The sequence below is a fragment of the Diplotaxodon limnothrissa genome, linkage group LG19 (assembly GCF_057381915.1).
Source record: "Diplotaxodon limnothrissa isolate DT_005_m linkage group LG19, D_limnothrissa_male_GT1.1, whole genome shotgun sequence".
NCBI lineage: Eukaryota > Metazoa > Chordata > Actinopteri > Cichliformes > Cichlidae > Diplotaxodon > Diplotaxodon limnothrissa.
Window position 1 is genome coordinate 8,690,334 of NC_140614.1, and position 22,627 is coordinate 8,712,960.

Genomic DNA, 22,627 nt, shown 5'->3' on the forward strand with positions numbered 1-22,627 from the left:
TAATGTCAACACATAGAAAGTAACATATCGTTTGGGGTGGAGGGCCCACTCCTGAAGACCTTCTATGACTCTGTGGTGGCTTCTGCTATCTTTTATGGTGTGGTCTGCTGGGGCGGCAGCATCTCTGCTGGGGACAGGAAGAGACTGAACAGGGTGATCCGAAGGGCCAGCTCTGTTCTAGGATGCCCTCTGGACCCAGTGGAGGTGGTGAGTGACAGGAGAATGGCGGCTAAGCTGTCATCCCTGTTGGACAACGTCTCCCACCCCATGCAGCAGACTGTGACAGCACTGAGCAGCTCCTTCAGTGGGAGACTGCGGCACCCACGGTGTGGGACGGAGAGATTTCGCAGGTCTTTCCTCCCCACTGCTGTCAGACTCCACAACAAAGACTTTAACTGAACAAACACACACATCCACACATGTGCAATAACACTAAGTGCAATAATCTTTTCTGGCATCGTTGTATTTTTACTCAGTTGTATATAGCATTCGTATTCTATTTTTATCTTATTGTATATTTTTATTCTATTTTATTCTACTGTATATAGTATATTATTTTATTCTATTCTGTACAGTTGTGTACTGTATTTATTCTTATTGTATTCTAATTTTTGCGTCATAACTTTTGCACTGTCCACTTCCTGCTGTGACAAAACAAATTTCCCACGTGTGGGACTAATAAAGGTTATCTTATCTTATCTTATCTTATCTTATCTTATCTTATATAAAGATTTAAAATATCATGCCACATTTGACCTCTGACCTTCAAGGTCTTTAGATTGATCTGGAGGTCAGAGTGATAAGAATGCTAATTACAATATATACACATAGATTTGTATTAACAATAAATAGGTATACAGGGGATATGGGGATTCTGAAACTCTGGAACTTTGACCTCTTCTCTCTTCGTCGAGGTCAAATAAGGTCAAACTTTAATAAAATGTCTTTTACTTTTAAAACTGTGTTTAAACGTCTTCTGCTTTGTGTATATTGGCAGGATTTAGGAAATGATACTGGCGTACGGGGATTCACACTATAGTTAGCATCCAAATATCAGGTCAAATTTGACCTCTGACCTCACTTTTACATTTCCCATTTCTTTCAAGTTGACCCCAAAATGTGTTTATATCTTTAAAGAAACCTTTGTGAAGACACAGAGAATGAGTTGCCTTGTTACTAAGAAATATCCTGTATTATAATAGTATATAATAGGCTCAAGGTATTCATGTCCAGTTATTTACAAATCACTGCCTGTTATCCATTACCTACTCCTACATAATGTTTTATAATCAAAGTAATCATCTGTCACGCCTGTGATCTCAGAGTGCCTCTTGTTCCAAAGAGGTTTGTATCTAAAAGGCTGATTGATTTTACAAAGCTTGTGACAAACTTGAAGCATCGCTGTGAGGACAAAAGGACTGATCACACTCGGGTCAACGACGCATTAAAAAAAGTTTCTTTCTTGTTGCCCTACATCTGCTGCGCTTCAACAGAAAGCCTTTTCTCAGCATCACCGAGTTGACTTTAGTTAACTGATTAATTGTTAAAGGCTGAACTGTTCTGTTATTTGAATATTTCGCTAAATATGATGAGCTGGGACTCTGACTTGCATCTTCAAAAAGGGTCATTACTCTGTCTGAGGAGCGATGCTATAAGGGCGGAAAAACATCCATTAATCACGTCTTTGTTGTTTTGGCAGTTGACTTGTCGAGATGCATGGCACGGATGTCAACTATGACCCCTTGTGGAGGTACTGGAGCGAGATTTACCAGAACGCGGTTACAGCGCGGGCCTGGTGCTGTTGTAATTCACGTCAGCCCAGGATGAGAGGTTTCGTTTTAAAAAAGCAGCATATGTATGTGATCACGCGTAAAAGGTGACAAGCACTAAACCTGAATTGTTTGGTATTTCTTATGGTTTTTGTGTGCATTTCTTTACAGTCTTTACAGATGCAAACACAGTTTCGTGCAAACAGGTGAGCGCGGTTTATCCAATTTGCCTAATCTGTGATCTCACTAAATTATGCACAACAAGCCCGAAGAAAATGAATTGGTTAAGGAGATGAAGGTGAATGTTACAGCATGCACTATGCATTTCTGGGAGCCATGAATGGTGCTGAGCTGATATCGCCACTATAATGCACCGCTGAGATCCTTAGTGGGTTTGAAAAAAGCTGGCTGGGATGTTGTGGGAAGATCCTTGAAAATGAGAGAAGCTGTGCAGAGTAGCTCTGCTGTGGGGGAGTACATGTCTGGTTACAGTATAGAGTTGATACTTTTTTTTACTTTATACAAGTCACTGCATTCACAGGTGGTAGTAATTACTTAGTATAGTGTTCTTATAATCTTAAACCAGCTTGTATGCTCTGTGGTCTTCACTCTAAAGCTCCATTTAGAGGAAAAGCCATGCTCTGCATCTCTGTATTCAGTTACATTGTTACCTGTTACATAACCTGAATTTACCTTTAAGGCTATTATGCAAACTATGGCCTGACCTGCCCTCATCTCACCGTTAAATGCTTTCCCATCCATGAAAAGAGGATGTACAGTTTACCAGTGTCAACTTGCATTAGTTCAGGTTTGGAAACATGAAATTGGTATTTGACACTGATCCCTCATTGGTATTACCGGATGCCAAAATATAGAACTACCTTTAAATCCCATGATAAATACAATAAATATTACAGCTTGTGGGAAGAAGAAACCTCCTGTGGCACAGAGTGCTTCCACTCCACTCCTCACCTCACCTCACCTCTGTACATGACTAAAGTGTACACGCCACATACCTAAATAGTACAAAATTGTGTAAAAACATAGAGACTTCTAATATTTATATTAATGTACTGGTCTCAAAAGAATTAAAGTAACACTTGAAAAATACATCAGATCTCAATGGGAAACAAAAATCATGCCAGATATCAATATTGATATGGACTGAGTATGTGTTAGGAACAGAAGAACGCCACATCGGTTAAATGAAATGGAAACTATCAGAGCAAGGAAGTTTAGTTTGCCAAAATGTTATTGCAGCAACTCAAAACTGTACTCAGTAGTTTGTTTGGCCCCCACATGCATGCCTAACAATGTCGGAGCATGCTCCTAATGAAACAATGGATGGTGTCCTGTGGGATCTCCTCCCAGATCTGGATCGGGACATCACTGAGCTCTCTGAGGGGTAACCTGGATGGACAGAAACATAAAGTCTCTGGAAGTTTCTTCATCCTCCAGTAGCTTCCTGCATACTTTTGCCACATGAGGCCAGGCAATGTCGTTCCTGATGAGGGAATCAGGACCCACTGCACCAGTGTAGCGTCTGACAGTTTCATCCTAATACCTGATGGCAGTCAGGGTGCTGTTGACTAACCTGTAGAGGTTAGTCAAACGTTCCCTCTGGCTTCGTCAGACCCTTTCACATCTGTCACATGTGCTCAGGCTGAACCTGCTCTCATCTGTGAAAAGCACAGGACACCAGTGGCGAATCTTCTACTCTCTGGCAAATGCCAATCAGACACCACCATGCTGAGCAGTGAGCACAGGGCCCACTAGAGGACGCTGGGCCTTCAGGTCACCCTCATGAAGTCTTTTTCTGATTGCTTGGTCAGAGGCATTCACATCAGTGTCCTGCTGGAGGTCATTTTGTAGCTCTGTCAGTGCACAAAGGAGCAGATACCGGTCTTGGTAATGGGTTAAGGACCTTCTACGTCCCTGTCTAGCTCTCCTAGATGAACTGCCTGCCTGCTGGAATCTAGTCCATGCTCTTGAGACTGTGCTGGGAGACACAGCAGATGGCACATATTGATGTGTCATCCTGGAAGGGTTGGACTGCCTGTGTAACCTCTGTAAGGGCCAGGTATCACCTCAAGCTAACAGCAGTGACACTGAGTCTAGCCAAAATGCAAAACTAGTTAAAAAAAAAAGAGTCAGATTTTGTGGGTTGTCTCATTGTTGCCACTCTAGTTCACCTCTTGTTAATGTCATTAACACCAAAGCAGTGGAAACTGATTAACAATCCCCTCTGCTACTTAACTGACCACATCAATATCACAAAGGTTTAATAGATTTGATGCTGGACTTTGATTAAAACGTGTTTTACTCAGCAGTGCATATTTAACATTTCTAACATTTATTATTTTGTGGTGGTAATTTTTAAACCCACCAATTTTCCTTTTGTTTCTTCTTCTTTCAAGACAATTTGGTTCATTTTCTCGTTGACCTGTTGGGTTTATGCTGGAAAAGGTGCATCAGGTTCTTCCTGATAGTATATCATGACAACTATCATTATACTCTGCTGTAATGCATGAATACCTTCCATAGAAATCACTTCATTTCAGTCATTACATTCACAGACTCTCTGAGTGTAACTGTTGTCAGAAAAACATAAAACACTTAACTTCACGTCCTCTGCAGTGGAAAAAAAGCAACTTGTCAGTTTTGTGCAGCCTCTGTCTTTTCCATTCCTCCAGAAGAAAACAAAGTGTTTTTTATATGAGTCAACAGCTCTGCCATTTTCTTTTTCTCGCCTCCTCTGTCTCTTTCTCCATGTAACCTCTTTTCTTTTCTTCTGTTTCTGTCATTACTTCACACTCTGGCTTTCAGCTCTTTACCCACTTCCAGCTGCATTAAGTAAATAGGTAATTAATCTGTGCCTTGGGGGCTAACAGCAGCACATACCAACCCTGCAGCTTGCCCACAGGCTCGGAGGCAAGACAGAAGCAAAGTGAGACTGTTACTCATCAAACGCTTCACAAAACCACCTGCATATCTGCTCTGTCAAAACAACGCAGAATCACAACTTGATCTGTTATTACTCTGACACGTAGTATAGTATAACCCACTTAGCCTTTTTTTGTTCTTAAAAATAGATACTTAACTTACTTAAATGACTTTTCCCCCCCTGGCCAGGCAGTAACTGCTCATTTGATTACCTGCAGCGATGGAGGCCAGACGAACGTAGTCAGTGCCCCTCTCCTCTGGTTCATATGGGTAGCTCTCCACCAGGCTGAGTCCTGCCAACACAGAGGAAAGAGAGTAGTTAGCTAAATGGCTTTTCTTCTTTTTAAAGATTTTTGCAAAGTCCTAAATCCCAGCGTGTAACACTGTTGAAGGATGTAGTGTTACTCATAAAAGCTATAGATGTGCACAAAGCTGCAAAACATGCAAACCCCTCACATTTGTGTAAATTACCACAGGCTATTAGAAATTAGCTAGTTACAGAAGTTGCTAGAAAATCAACCACACAGTGCTCAACAACCTTATTAGACCATCACACAATGTACGGCTTAATGCCACAGCTCAGCTGCCCTGAATTATATTTAAATGGAAAATTTCAATGAAAATAGTAAAAAGGCAACATGACAAAATCTAATGTTTACAAAAGAAGGATTTTCTTGTAGTTTGATGCTTGCAACACGGACTGTAAAAAAATGTATTATGGTTTAGAAACATTCTTCAGCCGATTCAAAAGCAGGACATCATGAAGGTAGTCAGGCACAGAGAAAAATAAGAGATTTAAGACCCATGAAAGATAACAACAAGCTAAAAATTCAAATCAAAGGTAAACAGACAAATAAAAAACTCTAGAAGAATAAAATAGGGTAAATGGAACAGGGAAAACAAGGAAAGGACACAAGGAAGGAAAGAGACAAAGTTGAGACAGGACTATAGGTGCAGATGAGTAGTGCAAAATTCACTTAGGAGGGTTCGGGAGGAGGCCCCGGGGCAGACCCAGGACATGCTGGAGACATTATATCTCTGGCCTGGGAACGCCTTGGTGGAGGCTGTTTTGTGAGAGGAGGTGGCCGGGGAGCGGGAGGTCTGGGCTTCTCTGCATAGGCTGCTTGACCTGGCCCCGGATAAGCGGAAGAAGGTGGATGGATGGATGGATGGATGGAAGGATGGGTTCTTAACTCATAAGTGCAACTAGTCCAAATAATTTTTGGATTCTGTCATCTGTGGAATGTAAAGTCTCTCAAAGATCCAGAGAAACCAGCTAGAAATCTTCACACAAGGAGAAAAAGGAGCAAATCTTTGAATAACTGTGATCTTCAGATCCTTGTGTGAAGATTCTTTAGTAGATGGTAAATGGCCTGTATTTGTATAGTGCTTTACTATATCTTAGATATCGCTGCATGGACTCAGGAACATTTTTGGAAACATCTGTCACTGAGCACAGATTACTGCTGCTTCCACAAGTTAAAACCATAAAGTGAAAACAACAACAATCGTGTTTTACCACATCTGGTCTGATGAGTCTTGATTTCTGCTGTGACACTGGAACCGTAGGATCAGATGTTGGACCTTTGGCTGAAAATCTAATCAGTGGTTCAGGTTGTTGTTGTTGGTGTAATGGTTTTATTGGCCCACTTTAGACATCTTTAGCATCGTTCACGTGCCACCTAAGTATTCCTGCTGACCCTGACTGTGTCATGTCACAAAGGTCAAATTGTCTTAATCTGATTATCTGATGAAGAGTGACCAGATCTCAGTCCAGTAGAGCAGTGATTCTCAACCACTGTGCGTGCTGTGGAAGATTACCTGGTTCCACCTGATAAGCACTCTAAGGCTATGTTCACACTGCAGGTCTTAATGCTCAATTCCGATTTTTTGATCAAATCCGATTTTTTTGTCTGCTCGTTCACACTACAAATAAAATGCGACAGCAAACGTGCTCTAGTGTGAACGCTCAATGCGGACCGCATGCGCAAAAGAAGACGTCACACACAACGCGCTCTGTTTAGACCCAAAGCAAACAGTATTGTTTGACAGATGGCCCTTAATAAAGACTTCGGATTTTACGTTGCCCAATTTTTGCTTTAAGTTATTTTGTTATTTACATAATAATGTAAATAACCTAATAATGATCCTTATTGCTGTTTTAGAGAGGAGCGGTGCTTCAAAGGATAGTTGCAGATTTCTGTCAGAATCTGCAGATTATACAGTACAAACAAAATGTTCACGTTTCTCCAACGTTGTCTTCCCAACAGTTTCACTGGATGGCTAGGAAGCGTTTGCGATGTCTTCTCGGGCGCTTCTCCGGAGCTGATAATTGGCGTCTGTCTTGTGTCAGTGATGTAAAAGACGGATTTAATGCGACATGACCGTTGAAACAGCAGTCGCTTTCTGAAACATCGGATATGTATCAGATTCAGTACCACATATGATAGTGACCCAGATCAGATTTGAAAATATCGGATTTGCGCTGTTCACACTGTCATACCATGATCGGATATGGCTCGCATAGGGTCAAAAAAATCGTATTTCATGCGCTTTCGCCTGCAGTGTGAACGTAGCCTAAGTGACTGGCGTAACATGCAAAGCAATTACATTCTCTTCCACTAGAGGGCAGTACAACTACCTGCTCTAATTAAATGGGTTGCCAACTGCCAGTTGCATAATAGCAATACAAGGAAAAAAGTAGCCAATCTGTCCTGCGTCCTGAAGAAAATTCCAACCCAGATGAAGGCCCTAGCATGAGTAGTGGTCAGAAGAAAGCAAAGAAGGACAAATTGATCCAATTCCGCTATGCCTGGTGGCAGGGAAAAATGCTTTTTTGTGACATTTGGTGGTGTGCTGTGTGACTTTTCTAATGTGAAATACGTGCCATGGCTCCAAAAGGTTGGGAAACACTGCAGTAGAGCACGTTTGGGACATGGTGGAACTGGAGGTTCATATCATGTGCAGCTGAAAAATCTGCAGGAACTGCGTGATGCCATCATGTCAATATGGTTTCAAATCTGTGAGGAATGTTTCCAGCACCTTGTTGAATCGATTTAAGGCACTTCTGAGGGTAAAAGTCGGTCCAATCGCATACTAGCAAGGTGTTCCTGGTGAATTAAGTGGGTAACCGTAATAGAAGTATATATATCTATCTATGACATAAAATGTTATTGATGTTTAAATAGAGATGAAGCGATGTTTAAATATAAAGTACATGCAGTTAGAAAAATAAATATTTATTATTAGTTCTGAACTTGAAATGTAATGAATAAATATTTATTGGGGAGGAGCAACTGCCGTACATAAACGGATGTTTTAGTAATGTTTGGTTGACCAACAGTCCATTACATAAAATGCACGACAGAGGCGTGATTGCTTGAAAGCATGCGTGTTGTTTTGTCTACGTGTTGCATGAAATTGACCTCATAAATGTTTTCTACAGACACTGATTGGTTTATCCGTACTTATATTTACATTGTTGTCAGCTTTGTTCTAGAGTCGAGCTTTTTCCATTTGGTCTGAATGTAAAAGCATACGCATTTTACAGGGCCTCTGGATTTTTATGGCGTTATTTTTGTGCCACTATTCTGAGCGCACGTAAAAAAAATGTGCAAGTACAAGTGTTGCATTTTGAGGAGAAATTTATTTTGAGCGAAGAAAAGCTAAGTTTGAGTGAACAAAAGTCATTGCTGCGTTTTTGCTATTATCAATATGCACACACAATGCTCAGTTTTCGACATAATAATGACTCTTTTCATTTCAGCCTGGAATCTACTGTCAAGCCATCTGGAGGTGGAAGTCTAATTCATGTGTACTGGGTGGCACACACTTGATAATCGCAGTGACATGATACCCCAACTTCTGCCCGCCTCTTTTAATGCTACTCAACTGAAGGAAATCCAGTTAGAGAAACTGTCCTCAAAAAATGGTTTCAAAAGTATCATAAAGTTCCACATTTAGCATGATTCAAAGCAATACGTTTTAAGTAGCATGGACTACATAATCAACAGTTCACTGTAACTATATGTAGTTACAAGGATATTAATAATGAATAATAAAATAATGATTAAATTCACAGTTTTTGAAACAGCTTCTGGGTCCTGATCCGGATCCTGGTCCACCTACTGGTGACCTTGGGACTAATGCGAATCTTACCATGCAGCACAGATTGATGCAGACTCCAGTAGATACTCAGGCAGTTCTTCTCCTTCTTCATGCCTCGTTTACATTGGCAGCCATGCAGAGGGGTGGACAGAAGTGCCGTCATGGCGTTCTCACACTGGTTTCGCGCCCCGGGCCCCAGTTTCACGCTGCCGTCCCCTGCCACACACTGCCTGAGGGTGCGCAGTCGCGGGCTACAGGTGTCATCGCTGGAACAGGTGTCACCAGCACGCAGACAGTCCCTCCCACCCACAGAGAGGGCCATACGTGGGATTCCTGTGAGACAAGGGAGAGGACATGTTAGAGTCGTGATGGATTCTCGAGAGACAGCCGTGTAGATCTGTTTTGTCTTTGTTATTTTTTTTCACGTACTGACAGTTGTATTAACCAGTTTTTGCTTTGCTAATCGGAGGTTATCAAAGGTGGAAACGCATCAGACAAAAGACTTTGACTTACTTACTTTGAGGATAGAGAGTTAACAGACAAAAGGTCAGCCAACATATTTTGCCCTCCTGTTTATACAGGTGTAGCTACCATCCCCGTGTTTGTTTAATTATTGATCTCATTGGCTCATTTTCTGTACTCCCCGACAAAGCTGTTTTGCTACTTTGTGAAAGCATTACTTTCAAATTAAAAGCTAATTTAGTACGCACTCGCAACAGAGGATGACCTTCAGTCTTTAATATGAGTGAAGCTCCTGATAAAAGTCCACTTGTGCGCCCCTCATGTTTGTCATAAACTTGGAGTGCCCGTGTCCCATAATGTGAAACTTGTCGGCACACTATCATGGGGGATAATCAAAAAATGTTCACGGCTAATTTGTGCACTAGAGTAGTTAAAGCTCTCCAGACTTACAGTGGGGATTCATAACGTTTTATTTGCTCCCCCCGCGATGAGAGAGCTCACTTTGACGTGCGTAGCTGATGGGTTTGCTCCTTTAAGCAAATCAAAACAAACTGCTGTAAATAAATGCGAAGTATTTATGACTCGCTGGTTCATCTCTAAGACAAAGCAATTGAGCTGAATTTAATAATTGGATTACATTTTCGCATCCCTCGTCAGCAGCCATCAAACACGGTCAATGATTCCTCTTGCCAGTAAAAAAAACAACAAAAAAAATTACATTCATAAACCCGAGGGGTGCGCTATATTATTCATGAATTCATACACATGTCACATGAAATCCATCTGGTGCCACTGACTAGGTTTTGATGAAACTTGTATCTCACCAAAACATTCTGACGTGTTCTAAATTACACTGAAGCGTTTCAGCTCCAGTCAAAACAAAGTGTCATATTTGTTACAGATTGGCCCAGAGAGCAGCTGTATTAGTTGTGGGGGGGACAACATTTTTACCGTCTGCCTTTTTATTTCATGTGGCACTAATAACATGCAAGCTTTATTCCCCTAAGGACAATATTTATTTCCAGCTGTCTAAGAGTTCCTGCTTAATATTCAAAATATACAGTGCATGTAACATTAAATGAAACATCTTATTATTAGAGTAAAAAAAAAAAAGAAGAAGCTAGAAGTGAGTGAAAAATGCTAAAAAATAAAGAGCTAAATAAGAGTGTACAGTGGTGATAGCCCGTTTTTGCCTCTAATTGGGCTCATTAATGAAAGGATCAGTAATTTTTTTTGCCATGTAAACTATCTTAAGCTGCAAATGCTAATGTTTGTCTGCTGACAATGCAAATTTGCAGAGGAACAACAGGATATGAGGTTAGACATCTCCACTGTCTTATGCAAATAGTTAATTATTTTCATGCTAACTGCTAACATGGATGTCATAAGTTTGTCAGGCTCGTAAGCAAAAGTACTGCGAGAGCTGAAACTTTAAATTGGACGATGGTGCAAGGAAACTTAAGAGTACAGCACCAAATTCTTTGGCAATCAATCAAATAGTTTTATTTTATTCATGTCACCATGGCGACTCAAGAGGAGAATGACAGATGTCGAGATTCAGATTCCCAAAGATTGGATCAAACAATGCCACCTCAACACTTTCTGCAAAAAAATAAATGAATAAAAAAGAGTTAAAATATTGTCTTTTAGTGACATTTTGTGTCTTTATTTCATAGCTGCAGAGAAGAAAGGGAAATGTAAGGAGAGAAAGTGGTGCAAATTGAAGTAACTGAACCTGGGACTTGCTGAATTTGTGCTCTAGCCACACTGCTTCTGGGTTTCTCCGCAAAACTTAATTTTTAACTGTTGTGGATATCCTGAAGTTTTAAACACTGCATATATGTCAGGCTGGATTTTGGTGAAAAGCATCTAAAACATCTCGATGCACCAAGAACGCTTGAATTTCAGGGAATGGTGCAGCTATAAAATATCAACTTTTCATGTTTGCGTACACCAAAGTGAAAATTTAAGGCCTAAATGAGACATACAGGCCAGTTACAGCTTAATAAAATTGAATTCCATCTCACTAACTGTGGGTTAGTTTTAGACTAACCCACAAAACTGTCAGAATTGCTCATCCCTGTTTGACTCAGACTGTCACTCTCCCTGGATGGATCTTGGGGGTCGATCAGATAAAACAAAAGGTTACAACTTCTTTGGCTGAAGCCTTCCACACTCGTGAAGAAAATGGGTTAACTGCCACGTGCCCGGCTGGATACGTCTCAACTGTGCCGAGGAATGAGCTAATCCAGCGGCGGCCTGTCAATAAAAAACTTATACAGTGAGGCAAGAAGCTTGTTGCTATGTTTGTGGATGCTGCTGAGAGAAAGCATCTGCCACTCAAGTGAAGAGCTCATTTTTGCTGAGGTCTTGACAGGCAGAACTTATTGTGCCAAACAACAACAACAACAACAACAACTACAAAAGAACCCACCTCCCTCCTCACCAAATCAGTTATTTCACTATAGAATCTTAAAATCTGATGTATCTTATGTAAAGCACGGGGCGGTGGGGAGAGAAAAAAAGAACTGCAGGGTGAGATAATGTCATTCGTTTTTGATGCAAATCAGCTCTGCTCGAGAGTTTTCTTGGATCAAAAGATGGTACCTAGGAAAGAAAGAGTGGAGGAATCTGCCGTATGTCAAGATGTTTCACTCGCTCTAAGAAACCCCTAAAAAGTCAGATTCGCATTGGAAACGCGCAACATTGCCTCATCCCCGTGGCGGTATTCCTTCACTGGAGGTGAGGAGAAACAATATTTAAACACATTTGGAGTTGCTTCGTTTTGCTTCTCTCACGCGAGTGCGTTTGAACTGCAGGTGAGGGCTGGATTCGTGGGTGGCGCGCGCGTGCGTGCGTGTGTGGCTGTGTGTGGGTGTTCTGGTTTAGAAGGTGGAGCAGAGAGGAAACTTAAAGCAGAGTTTTCCTTGCAATTGGTTTCAAGTATGGTGGGGGCGGTTGGGGGTGGGGGAGAGCTCCTGTGAGCAGTGGCAGTGCGAATCTTATTGAACTGCAACTAATCCAGTGTGGAGAGAGGTTTGATATTTGTCTGAGGAATTAAGCAGCACTCCAGATTGCCAGAGATAACTGTTTGCCTGGAAACAGAGCCGCGGCGCACCGGCAGTTCAAAGACAGACAGTCAAAACCAATTAGGAGAAATCAGTTGCCTTGTCATTCAAATTCGTTCCATCCTATATCACTTCCTGTTTACCCCACTGAGGTAAATAAACTATTTGGGCACCCTCTCTCTCTCTCTCTCTCTCTCTGCTTTTTTGTTTCTCTTCCTGCTTTTCCACTGATTCCCTCTTTCACGCCATGCTTTCCCCACATTCTTCCTGTCATGGCCCCCTACCCAGCTTGCGCTAAAACACACCTGGTACAGTTCAAAGAGAAGATTCTGAAATCAGAGAAACATTTTAGTAAATAAACGTTTTTTTTTATGGAAAGAAAATGAAGAAGCAGACAAACACAACACTGAATTCACTTGTCATTCCTGTGATGTTGGGCCAATTTGGCTTTATTCTTAGAGCCGGAAACAAAAACAGACACGAAGAATTAACAATGTTTTTTTTTTTTTGACAGGGAAACCATGGAAGTGCTCACATTAGCAATAACAGGGGGGGAAATGATTGTGTTTTAAATGGCGGCACAGCGGACCGCGAATTGAAAACAACCGTGGAAAGCACGTCACGTGTCAATTCACAGTGCAAAGAATGAATCACTGCCAGTATCCTTTAAAAATCTATGAGCTCCATCAAAAGCGTCACGTTCTCTTATGTCACATGAAAGGAGCTGAGAAATGCTTAATAACTGACGTCCATCACTGCAAGCAGTTCATGAAAAGAATGATTATGATTAAAGGGTGTGGAGGACAGCCAAGCCAATAATAAAACGATGTAGTATTCAAAACATGCTGTGTGCTTGAACCAGAATCATGTTAAGATTTCCTAATGAGAGAATCCGAGTAGAGACCACTCGCTGTCTGTTACAGGGGAAGGAATCCTTTTTAATTTCCCGGTGCTCTGAGCTTTTTACATCTTCTAATTTTGTTTTTCCATCTTTTTCATTTTCTTCTTTTTAATTTATTTATTTTTTCTAGAAATACAGTGTTTGATCTGCAGTTGAGCTGCAGTTCCTTAAATAGCTTAGAGGCTCCAAAGGTTAGTTCCCATAGAATCTGGTGTTAAAGTGACTAAGTTCAGAGAGAAAAATTTGTTTATGCGGTACAATGTTCACAATCTCAGTAGCTAATAGTCTTTATAACATGTGATTTCTGTATAACTCACTAAGTTCGGGGTGTAGCTCCTTTGGCTGACAGGAGTCCTCACAGGCAGCTATCAGGCAGAAAATCAGGATGAAAGTGGACATAAAGCTGCGGCTTCCACAGACAGAGTTACAAATATAATGGATGATGTCATGTTGTATATGCTCATCCTTTTGCAAAGTGCAACACTACAGTTGCGAATCTAGTCACATACATCGCTCAGGTGTGATTTTGACACCTTCTTCCACACGCAGTCTTCAAATCCTGAAGGTTTCGTGGGCTCCTTCTGTGAACTCTAAGCTTTAGTTCTTTCTATAAATTTTCAGGGCAGGTGATTGGCTGGGCCATTCTAGCAGCTTTATTTTCTTTCTCTGAAACCAAATGAAAGAGTTTCCTTGGCTGTGTGTTTGGGATCATCGCCTTGCTGAAACATCCACCCTCTTTTCATCTTCATCATCCTGGTAGATGACAGCAGAATTTTTTTTTTTATCGAGAATGTCTCAAAACATTTTTCCATTCATTCCTCCTTCAATTACACGAAGAGTGCCAGGGCCTTATACTTAAAAACAGCCCCACCTCCAAACTTCACTGGTGGTCTGGTGTTTTTGGGGTGATATGCAGTGCCTTTTGACCTCCAAATATGGTGCTCAGATTATATGTCACAGGCTTGTCTAAATGTTGTGCTTCACCATGCTTTATCTTCAGAAATGGAGTTTTGCCTTGTCCCTGCTGATTTCAGGTGTTTTTGAAGCTCTCCACAAGTGGCTCTTGGACGACTCTTCTTATAATGTTTTTATCTCTTCTGTCTGAAATCTTGTAGGGAGCACCTGGTCGTGGCCGGTTTTTGGTGAAATAATATACAATCAACATTTTTGCTCGAGCTCACTAGTTTTACTCATCATGAGATGTTTCTTGTGTGACACCTTTTATAGGCTGTCAGTCGGGACTGAACCAGCTGATATGAATTTGCACTCATTGGCAGGATTGCTTTCTAATTACTGACAGATTCTGGCTGGTGTCATGACTTTCCATGCCTTTTTGCACCTCCTGTTCTTTATGTGTTCAATACTTTTCTCCCCTTATCATTGCACATTACTTAATTTATGGACATTATGGTTTGATTTCTTTGCATGTGTGGTTTGGATGGGTTTTTACTGTCATCTGGTAAGAACTGTATGTCAATAACACCTTTACAAATATATTTTAAATTGCTAACGTGTTCAATACTTATTTTACCTGCAGTATGTTGTGTGTACTCGGTGTACTATGAATACCCAGTATCATAACTGGCAAAAAGTTCTGTATAAAAGCCTCTCCCCTCATCCTCTGCTATAGCAGAATGAGATGGACCATTGACTAATTTCCAGCCTTTAAAAAGCACTTATGTTAATAGAAATGCCAGTGCTAGCTAGCTAACAGCCATTTTCATTTTTTACAATAACTGCATTGTGTTTAACTTCACACAACTCTACCCTATGGAAGCTCAAGCACTAGTATGTGAGCAGTCTACTAACACAAGTGTCTGAATGAAGATACTGTAGCCATCAAAAACATTAGTGAAGCTTTAGCTGCCATATACAGCTTGCTGGAACAACATCAATGGTGGAAAAACAAGTCAGCTGCTGTCAGTGCTGCTGCTGTTCCAAAATAGTGATATAAAGCAATAAGACTTATTGGTGCCACACTTGTGGGCCATGAAAGTAAATAGACATTGTGTATGAAACTTAATTTATCTTATTGAACTTGCCCAAGAGGTAGCAAAAAAAGCTTTCTTTACATACTGTTTAGGAAGACTATTCCCAATATCACCATATAAAAACCCCACCAAAAACAACTGCCCAGTCTTTAACTCAGTATAAAGCAAGCATTCCACTCTTTGCTAAATGTTCCAGCTACAAGTTTCAAACACTGACGTAACAAAGATCTGGACCTGTAACTGATGACTGAAGTTTGTTATCTCTATTTGAGCTGATGCAGTCTCCATGCTGCTTGTAGTTTTTTTCTTCTTCTTCTGATTTGACTAGAAAAAAAAAATCTTTTGCTTCATCAGTCGCGCTACAGCTGAGTAACTTGCTATAAGACAATATCATGAATCTTATTAAGGATAACAGCCTCTTGAATTGTTTGGTAAATCTTTGACAGCACTACCAAGGGACAATGCTTTTGTTATTGTATTGTAGCTCCCTATTAGCTAACCGTGCCTCCCTGAACACTTTTTAACCGAGATGACTCACACAGTGTCTGCTGGGGCTTTTCTGCTCTGTTGTTGCTCTTTTTTTCACAGCTACTAATAATGCCCTCTCTCCTCCCCACCAGTTTTGCCAAAAATGCAATATTCTTCCCATAAATGCATGGACACGTCAGTGTCAAAGATCCAACATGCTTGCATTAATGTCCTCATAGCAGTAAAAAAAAAAAAAAACCCCAAAAGAATATAAGCATGTTAGCATAACTTTAGTTTGTATTAAAGTCTCCTTGGACAACAACTTGCAATGCATGATGAAATTTAGAGACGACCCAAAGTACTCTGGCTATGATGCAGAATACTAATGCTCTTCCCAGATTCCTCAGTGACTAATCCATCCCAAAGAATGTCAATATTATTCCACAGCTGCTTCAGAAAAAAACATGCAAATGCAAGTTGGGCATTTTTGCTCTTTTTTTCTCTATTTTTCTGTCTTCTTCGAATTCAAATGTGTATCATTTACCCAGAAAGTATACGGAAAAAAGTAGCAAAAAAATAAATAAATTTTTTCCAGTGAGAAAGTAACTTTACCCCTTTAATATAAAGATCATGCTTTTTGCCGAGACATTTATGTTTTGCAAGATAATATTAAATTGATTTTAGACTGAGCTTCAGTGATAGGAATGATGTGAAAGAATTTTATTATTATTATGCTAAAGTTAGATTACAAGATCAGAGTTTGAAAAGATATGGAAAAAGGCTCAGTACTTCAAAAAAGTACTGACACTAATATTATAATAATGAATGTGGGTTTTTATTTAAATGTGAATTACAGATACAGCATGAGAGAAATGGTAAATAGTAAATGGCCTGTATTTGTATAGCGCTTTACACGTCCAGTCATCCACCCAGTCATCCACCCATCCACACACACACACATTCACACAGAGAAGAATAATATGTAGAATAATATGGTGCAAGAACTCTGTGCTAGTCTCTAGTTATTGCTCATCGCTGGTGGAGTTTGTGACTGTTAGATGCAGACCTTTTTACTTACCACGGGAATTCACCACTGTTTTCATTATCGGAGTGTACATTCCACCTAGCGCTAATGCTAAGGAAGCGCTATGGGAATTGTATACAAAGATCAGTGAACTGCAAAATACACACCCGGATGGACTGTTTATTGTTGCTGGGGACTTCAACCATGCAAATCTCAAGTCAGTGCTTCCTAGATTCCATCAGTATGTGGACTTTGCAACGAGGGGAGAAAACACGCTGGATCTTGTTTACACAAACATCCCCGGCGCATATCGGGCAGAGCCCCGCCCCCACCTCGGCTACTCAGACCACATCTCTGTTATGCTAATTCAAGCATACAGACCACTCGTCAGGCGATCAAAACCGGTTCTGAAGCAGGTGAAAACCTGGCCAGCAGGAGCCATCTCTGCTCTTCAGGACTGTTTTGAGAGCACTGACTGGAACATGTTTAGAGAGGCTGCAACTTACGGCGACTTCACTGACTTGGAGGAGTACACATCATCAGTGTCCAGCTATATCAACAAGTGCACCGATGACGTCACTGTCTCCAAGATCATCATCTCACGACCCAACCAGAAACCGTGGATTACTGCGGAAGTGCGTGCACTTCTAAGGACCCGAGACTCTGCCTTCAAAGAGGGAGATAAGGTGGCGCTTAGAAGAGCGAGGGCTGAACTTTCTCGGGCCATCAGAGAGGCGAAGCGCGCACACGCCCAGAGAATCCACAACCACTTTAAGGACAGCGGCGACACACGACGCATGTGGCAGGGCTTACAAGCCATCGCTAACTACAGGACGACACCACCTGCCTGTGACAGTGACGGCTCCCTCCCAGATGTGCTTAACAACTTCTATGCTCGGTTCGACAGGCAGAACGACGTGGCGGCGAGGAAGACCACCCCTCCTCCGAACGACCAGGTCCTGTGTCTCACTACAGCTGAGGTGAGGAAAACTCTACGCAGAGTCAATCCACGTAAAGCTGCTGGACCAGACAACATCCCAGGCAGAGTGCTCAGAGAATGTGCTGATCAGCTGGCAAATGTTCTCACCGACATCTTCAACATCTCTCTGAGCAGTGCCGTTGTCCCCACGTGTTTCCAGGCCACCACCATCGTCCCCGTGCCCAAGAAGTCTTCTGTGTCCTGTCTCAATGACTACCGCCCTATCGCACTTACACCCACCATCATGAAGTGCTTCGAACGGCTCGTCATGAGACACATCAAGACCCTGCTGCCCCCCTCACTGGACCCAATGCAATTTGCATACCGCCATAACCGCTCAACGGACGACGCCATCTCCACTGCACTCCATCTTGCCCTGACACACTTGGACAAGAAGGACTCACACGTCCGAATGCTGTACATAGATTTCAGCTCAGCATTTAACACGATCATCCCCCAACAACTGATCGGAAAGCTGAGCCTGTTAGGCCTGAACACCTCCCTCTGCAACTGGATCCTGGACTTTCTGACCGGAAGGCCTCAGTCAGTACGGATCGGGAACTGCACCTCCAGCACCACCACACTGAGCACTGGGGCCCCACAAGGCTGTGTGCTCAGTCCTCTGCTGTTCACACTGCTGACTCATGACTGTGTAGCAACACACAGTTCAAATCACATCATTAAATTCGCTGATGACACGACCGTGGTGGGTCTCATTAGCAAGAACGACGAGTCAGCGTACAGAGAGGAAGTGCAGAGACTAACGGACTGGTGTAAGGACAACAACCTGTCTCTGAATGTTGACAAGACAAAAGAGATGGTTGTTGACTTTAGGAGGACACGAGGCGACCACTCACCGCTGAGCATCAACGGCTCCTCTGTGGAGATCGTTGACAGCACCAAATTCCTGGGTGTACACCTGGAGAAGGACCTCGGCTGGTCCCTCAACACCAGCTCCCTGCACAAGAAAGCCCAACAGCGTCTCTTCTTTCTGAGAAGACTGAGAAAGGCCCGGCTTCCACCACCGATCCTGACCACCTTCTATAGAGGAACTATTGAGAGCATCCTGAGCGGCTGCATCACTGTCTGGTTTGGGAGCTGTGCCATATCAGACCGCAAGACCCTACAGCGGATAGTGGGAACAGCAGAGAAGATCATCGGGGTCTCTCTACCCTCTATTGAGGACATCTACACCACACGCTGCATTCGCAAAGCCACCAGCATTGTGGCTGATTGGACACACCCCTCTCACACACTCTTTACACTCCTGCCATCTGGAAAAAGGTACCGAAGCATTCGGGCACGCACATCCAGACTGTGCAACAGCTTTTTTCCACAAGCCATCCGTCTCCTCAGCAAAAAGGGACTGACTGATAAACACGCACACACACACATACACTAACATTATCACTCAGCTTAACTCAAATACCTCAAAACATTGAGACTGGACTGACTAACCAACACAAAGCGCAAACACACTGACCTACACCACCAAACCATCGCGCACACCAACCTGTAAATGCTCTTTTGCACAATATTATTACTAGATATATTATATATTATTATTTTTTTTGCACTAACTTGTCTTGTAGCACCTTGGTTCCTGGAGGAACGTTGTTTCGCCTCACTGTGTATTTTTAAACTGTATATGGTTGAAGTGACAATAAAGTTGAACTTGGACTTGGACTTGGATGTAATAGAATTGACAGCATTTGGCACTTTAAGGTAGAAATCAAGCAAACTGTTGAAGCCCAGTGGTAGACTCGAGCATTTTACCTGTTTTCCCTCAACCACATTTCAGAGGTAAATGTATTTGCTCTTACATGGAAAGTCTGAAGTGTCCAGGTCCAAGCCAGCTGAGCAAACTCAGTCTGTTGATGATGAGGAGGACTATGTGATTCAGTGAAAATTCCCAGAAAAGCCAGTCGACTACTTTTTCTGTAGGTGGCCAAACAGAAGAAATGAAGGCAATGGTGAGTTATTTTGTTTTTAGAAGTCTTCTTTGTGAAAGGCCAGTACAAAAAATTGGGGGTGACTTTTAAAAAAAAGGTAAAAGAGCAAAGTTGAGTTTGGAAGAACTGAGGACTGAGCAGCAAATTCAGCTGTAGACAGTGTGAGGTCTTTGTGGGAGAGCAAAGAATCTCCATTCCCTTTTCCCACACAAAGATTTTAGATGTCCAGTGTTGGTCAGTATTTTTTTTCCCGATGGATCTGAAAAAGTGAATCCTTGGACTACTGAGTGTTTGGTCCAAATTGGCTGTTCAGCCACTAGAGAAGTGATGCCAAGTTCATCTTATGCTGAATCCTTTCCAGCTATGATAACCAACTTACAACACCAGGGAGACCACTTAGTTAAACAGCAAAAACAACACATTTAAGCTCTTATTGTTATTCTTATTGTTTACGACTCTTTGGGGATTTTATATCAGAATTGTGCCTCTTGTTAAGTCTACACAGAAATCTACAAGTACAGTCAGACAGAGAAGAAAATAATGCCTTGTCCTTGTTAGTCCTTGTTGGTCCTGTCCTAAGCCTGGATAAATGGGAGGGTTGCAGGAAGGTGTCAGGTGTAATAATCAGCCCCAAACCAAAAACCTTTAACCTAACAAGATTATTGTAATTGGGAGAACAACAAAACTGGAGTTGCCAGAACTAAATCTAGCTAAAATCAACAACAGTCAAAACTTGAGAAAACGCAAAAAGCTACCTTTATATTGAGTTTTCTCAACTTTACAGACTAAAAGGTCTGTTAAATACAGTCTCTTATATATCCCAAATCTATTCACCAAAACTTTGATATTCCCCATATCCCTGATTCTTCTCAGTCCTCCAGCAGCCTGTTTTGGTAGCTATTTGAATACGATTTGCATCATTCATGACAGCCTGCTCTAACTGGCAAGAGGTGTCGCTCTAAGTTATCCTTCAGCCAATCAGAATACTGCCTAATAAATAATGGAAATTCCCCCACGTCATTTGCAATGCTGCAAGTAATAGCTTCAACTGCAAAGGTAAGACTATGTGGCACTCGATGAACCAGAGTTTGATCCTAAACGGGAAAAGGAAAATTAGAATGATCAGACTTATTTCTTCCAACTGAAATAGAAGTTGCATTCATAGCTAGCTGATAACAAAGGGAAGATTAGTCCATCCTAGCATGAATATTTATCCTATGAAAAACTATAGAATGAATTTCTAGCTGTTGATCAACCAGCAATATTATACGTCCAATGCTCTATCCATCAAATAACGTGGATAACCTCACCTCATCACCTCAAGCCACCAAATATTTCAAGCCAAAGTCATAAGCAGGAGTGTGTTGTGGAAAGTGCCAATGATCCTGTGCACACAATAGCTGTCAACAAGACATCCTATGTTTTTTGTTTGTTTGTTTGTTTGTTTGTTAATGTGCTGCTCGGGAAGAAGAAGCCGAACATGCTTGTTCAGCTTCTTCTTGTTCATGTTGATTGAGAAAGCCTGGTACAAAGAAGGAACTTATGTGAAGTCCAACAGATGTTCTGTTGCAGACCACAACGCTGGTAGAAAAATACTCTTAAAATGATGTCAGCTCGTGAGTAAAATGCCGAGAGAGGACACATTGAACAGGCAGTGTTTTCTTGAACTGGATATTTTTTGTAGTGCCAGGAAATCCATGAAGTGTCAGTCCAGATGTAATTGTTGCCAATTTTCTCAGTTAGAGAGCAATCTGGGGAAATAAGGCTATTTGTTTCATCTTTTGTCTGGGTGCTGTCTTCTGACCTTACAATCCTTACTGCTTTTTGGCTTTAACATTTGTAGACTTTACTGTGGATTGCTGTCACATATAGGATGTTGGGACAGAACCTTATTTCTACAAATAAAATAAAAAATACAGATAAAATACTGATAAGTTTAAATTACTCGGAGCAATTTTTGCTTTTAATGTTTTGCTCTCACAGTCCAAATTTCAAGTGAACCCTAAACACCCTACGAGGGAATCATAGAGGTTGCTGCCATGAGGTACATGTGAAGATGATCTTGGGGGGTTATGAGCAACAGATTGTGAGAACTTTTGACCATTTATTGCTATGAATAAAACGTTTGAGAGAAAGGCATATTAGTAGACTACTTGGTGCAGTACCAGTCATTCTTTTCAATCATTGGCACCTTCTGGACAATTCAAGGAAGTTGTCCCTGGGATTTTGTAAGCCTGTCTACTGTTAGCTTGCTGCCACTGATGAGCATAGTAACTGTTATGAAATAATTATTCCCATATGTTTCCATTTCTAATGGCTTTGTTTTTTTCCCAAGCAGGGACTTTTATAGTTCAACGACATCCACTGTTCTGATGATCAGTTCTTGCCACATGTGGCTAAAAGCCTGGATTTCATCCCTTTTATGAAGTGATAGAATGGCTGTCTAGGAAATCTCAGAAGGCGCCTGAAAGACAACCTCAACAGTCTTCCCGAACACCTGCCGCACCAAGGTTTTACAATTCCTTATCTGCCCTGAGTGCTAAAGCAAAGCTCAGAAAGCATCGGTCTCCGTCAGAGCTGCTGTTGTTCTTGGGTTCCCATTTATAACAAGCCCCAAACACTTTCTGAGCACAGCACAGGCAAAGTCAAGAGTTTCCAAAAGAAATTTTATTATGACACCCTGTCTCCAACCTCTGTCTGTGAAAAACAAGAAGATGCTTTGCACATTTGGTGTGGTTCATGATCAGTATGGATGGGAATCCATAGGCAGAGGTATTACAGTCTACCCTGTTGGCATTATTTGTCTTCCTTGCGTCCACCTTTCAATGCTTCTCTATTATAACTATTGTTCCCACTGGCATTTGGCCCATTTTAAGGCGATATATTGTTGCTTTCTCACATAAAGGTTTTCATATTTCTCTAATGATATTTTTATTCTCATGAACTGCTATATCCTCACCGTC

The 22,627-nt window shown here is 41.6% G+C and overlaps 1 protein-coding gene across 1 annotated transcript in view; it reads right to left on the reverse strand.

Moving 5' to 3' along the window:
* Positions 1 to 22,627, reverse strand: part of gfra4a (GDNF family receptor alpha 4a) — a 166,884-nt gene that overhangs the window by 26,370 nt on the left and 117,887 nt on the right. Inside the window, exons 2-3 of the mRNA XM_085342986.1 lie at positions 8,871 to 9,152; positions 4,925 to 5,005 (exon numbers count right to left, since the gene is read on the reverse strand). Coding sequence (XP_085199112.1) covers positions 4,925 to 5,005; positions 8,871 to 9,152 — 363 coding nt within the window. The remainder of the gene's footprint in view (positions 1 to 4,924; positions 5,006 to 8,870; positions 9,153 to 22,627) is intronic.